Source organism: Streptopelia decaocto (assembly GCF_964273445.1).
Source record: "Streptopelia decaocto genome assembly, chromosome: 1".
NCBI lineage: Eukaryota > Metazoa > Chordata > Aves > Columbiformes > Columbidae > Streptopelia > Streptopelia decaocto.
In genome coordinates, this window is record NC_138663.1 from 212,504,829 (window position 1) to 212,508,645 (window position 3,817).

Sequence of the window (3,817 nt, forward strand, 5' to 3'; positions counted from 1 at the left end):
GATTCACTGTTGTATTTTGTCACTTGTTTCCAATATTGATTTCTTAACTGAGAAATCAGAGCTAAACTCTCACTATTTTCATGTGGTTCAGTGTCCAGCTAGTATCAAAAAGAAAACAGCTGCTTAGCAGCTTAGTATGGGTTGGGATGATGATAGAAAAAGCACTTGCTCACTTAACAGAGCATCTCAACCTGTGAAATTTGGGGACAACAGTAACACAGTGCTCACCAGGAGGGTTTTCACTTTTGTTCTGAGATTTTTTATTTTTTTTTTCTTCTTTTTGTTGCTCTTGTTTCGTTTTTTTGTTTGTTTGGTGTGTGTGTGTGCATTTTGTAGTTTAATGGATAACCAAGAGTGTATTCATATGTGACACTGTGGTGATTAAAATAGTGTCCTGAACATCGTGGGGCATCTGCATACGTTGAAGGGGAGGTGGAGGGATATGGTGGTTGTCATTACCCAGTTCTGTGTTCAGTGGAGAGTCCGACTATGTGGAGTTTCTGTTGTTGGTTTGTTTTAGGTAGAGGTCATGTGAGAGCTGAGCTGGGATGGAGCATGACTCACATACCACGTGGGAAATGAATGGCTCCTTCTTTCAGCCTTCGGCTTTCCTCATGATGGGCATCCCAGGCCTGGAAGCCCTTCACCACTGGATCTCCATCCCTTTCTGTGCACTCTACCTTATTGCTCTCTTGGGAAACTGCATGATCCTATTCATCATAAAGAAGACCCAAAGTCTTCACGAACCAATGTACTACTTCCTTGCCATGCTGGCGATCACTGACCTGGGCTTGGTTCTATGCACACTTCCCACTACTCTGGGCATTTTTTGGTTTAATATGCGAAGGATTGGGTTTGATGCTTGCCTGACTCAAATGTACTTCATCCACATCCTGTCCTTCATTGAATCCTCTGTGCTCCTAGCAATGGCAATTGACCGCTTCATTGCCATCTCCCATCCGCTGAGACACTCATCCATACTGACCAAGACGACTGTCATAAAAATAGGTCTGGCAATCATAGTGAGAGGCATGGTGTCCCTCCTTCCCATACCCTTCTTGCTCAAGAGACTAACCTATTGCAGGAAGACTGAGCTTTCTCATTCTTTTTGCTTCCATCCTGATATCATGAACCTAGCATGTGCAGATATAAAAGTCAATGTCTTTTACGGTATGATTATTCTCTTATCAACGGTGGGGATGGACTTCATCTTTATCGTGCTGTCCTACATCCTGATCATTAAAACTGTTATCAGCCTTGCAACCAAGGAGGAGTGTCTCAAGGCTTTGAATACATGCGTCTCCCACATCTGTGCTGTTCTAGTGTTCTTCATCCCAATGATCGGACTATCCATGATGCATCGCTTTGGAAAGAACCTTCCACCTCTGGTTAACACTTTGGTGGCCTACACCTACCTGATAATTCCCCCTGCTCTCAACCCCATTATCTACAGCATAAAATCCAGCCATATCCGTGAGGCTTTGCTCAGGGCACTGTGGAGGAAGCGTGAATCCAACCGGTAGATTCTTCCACTGGTTCTGCCAAAAAGTGCTACTGGACTGGTTTCTTGGCCAGAGCTAGTGGACCGTTTTCTCGGTGCTCCATCCATGGGGGTCCCTGTCAAATGAAAGATCTGCAGATCCACTCAGACACTGTCCCTCAGCGCAGAGCTGTGATCTTCCTAGCGTGACGTTTTCCTGACTTCCAGCAGCCTGTGAACATCACAAGCATTAAGCCAATGATATACACAGATGGAAACCCCAATTAGAGGGAGACAATTACAGAAAAATGGGCTGCATGTCTTTGTCTTTCCCAGTCACACAATGGGGTGGATCAAGGAACCTCTGCAACGCGTTATGCAAACTCTAATAACCAGTTAATAGTGTGTAAGAGTCACTCGGGCTCCTTTGCATGGGGTCATCATTCCCTCACCATGTGTTACAGCCTAGTTAACCAGGCAGCAAGATCAACAGGCCATGGCTTGGGCCCAGAGCTTGTAACCACTCTGAATATCCCAGTCATGAGTTGTTCAACTGCAAACATCCCACAAGATGGAGCTCAGTTCCACAGAGCATGTTCTGGAGATTAGGTCCTGTTAAGTGGGCTCACAGCAATCTCAGTCTTCCTAAAAAAATGGCTCATCTCTCATCTTCATCTTCATCTTCATCATCTTCATCTGTGTTTCTGAAGTGCCAAACACTTGTACAGCTGTGCAAACAATGCTGCTTTTGCATCTCTTTTTGATGTCGCTGAGCCTCACCATCTTGCCAGGTCTAATGTTCCAGCCATTGTTTTGCATTGAACGTAATGTATGTGTGCAATATTTTCAATAAAAGACATCTATTAGCTGTAAATGGTTGAAAGATTCGATGAAGCCATTCTTTTCTATTTATATAATGCAGAGATATTGGCTTGGACTTGCTTAAAATCTTCAGGAGCATAGGACTGTATGAATTATCTATGGATCAGGATGGTGCTTGGGGGTCTGGTGTAGCTGACTCTCTTGCTGAAACAGAAAGGGGTTTCAAAAATAAAATAGGAATGGCTAAACTTCCTGACAGTATGGACCACATACTACAATCTTCCAGTGGAGATCTGCCAGGTGCCGTGTCCCTCAGAGGGGTGGGAGGACATGTCCAGGGGTAGTCCATGGATGGGACAGTGTCCCCCAGCATCTCATTGCTTTGTTGTAGGATGGGGCTCAGCCAGGCCTGCAGAAATGCTTCACAATCCTCCTGTCTGGTGTCCTCCCACAAGCATGATACAATGACCCAAAATCTTTCATGCGTCCAAATTTTGGAGCTGTATTTTTGCTGATGTTAACCTGCATTTTGGCCAGCCTGGACCATGTTGAAGGACAGGAAGAAATGGCCGGTGTTCACCTCGGAAGGGTGAAGCAGCAGAGGGAATAGGGACAGGACTGCACACCAGAACTGGCCTGTTCCTGCCCACTGCTAAGCACTTCACACTTAGTCTAACCCAAGATTTGTGTCCTTTCCTGTTCTGCTCTACTTATAACCTAGAATATAGGTTACATATACCTACATATACTCTACATATACCTAGAATAAAGAGAGAAAAGAATAACGAGGGAAAACCTCCATTAAAAAATGGAAAGGGGAAGGGAAAGGGGAGTATTCCCAGGCCGCTTTTTTCTGTTGTGCTCATTATTTTGCTGAGGATCCCAGTGGGACCTTGCATAGGGTGAAATAGCGTTTGGCAAACCAGCCCCAGAGCCTCTGCCCCAGCCTTGTCGCAGCAGGTCCCAGGGTTCCCTTTCTCATTGAGATAGCACCGAGTGGGAGAACCCTTGGCTCAAAATATCCAGGGTCCACCCTGGCACTGGTAGTCGGCTATTATTAGAGGAAAGATTAACATAAGGGAACAAACTCAACTTTCAGCAGAAAAGCTTAGAAAAGAGCTTTGCCGGAGAGCCGCCTGGCTCGCAGGCTCCTGGCGCAGCACTGCTCCTATTTTGGAAACTTCTAGAGTTTCTCGTCTGTGCGTACTGGCTGCAGCCATTCTCTGGAGCAGCAGAAGCCACAGGAGCCCGTGCCACAGCAAGAAGATGTTTGAGTGGGACAGCCAGGGAGGAAACGTGTGGGAGGTTCATCAGCACATCCATTAGCACAGCTGGAGACTGCGGCTTGCAGAGCGTTGGGTGTGTCTCCATCCCCCTGTTTCAGCAGAGATTCGTCTGCCGTCCCGTTTGCTTCCCAGCCTGTGTGACCAGAGGGTGCCGAGAACACACTCAAGATGTGGGAACCTCTATACAAGGTACTGTCCTCTGGGAACATATGTTCAAACTCTTTGTGGC

At 46.3% G+C, this 3,817-nt stretch overlaps 1 protein-coding gene across 1 annotated transcript; it reads left to right on the forward strand.

The window, feature by feature from the left end:
• Window positions 1–548: 548 nt before the first annotated feature.
• Window positions 549–1,523, forward strand: LOC309448626 (olfactory receptor 51G2-like; the record flags this gene model as incomplete). The annotated part of the gene is made up of 1 exon (XM_082070343.1): window positions 549–1,523. One exon carries the CDS (start codon window positions 549–551, stop codon window positions 1,521–1,523), a length of 975 nt encoding a protein of 324 aa, XP_081926469.1.
• Window positions 1,524–3,817: the final 2,294 nt, after the last annotated feature.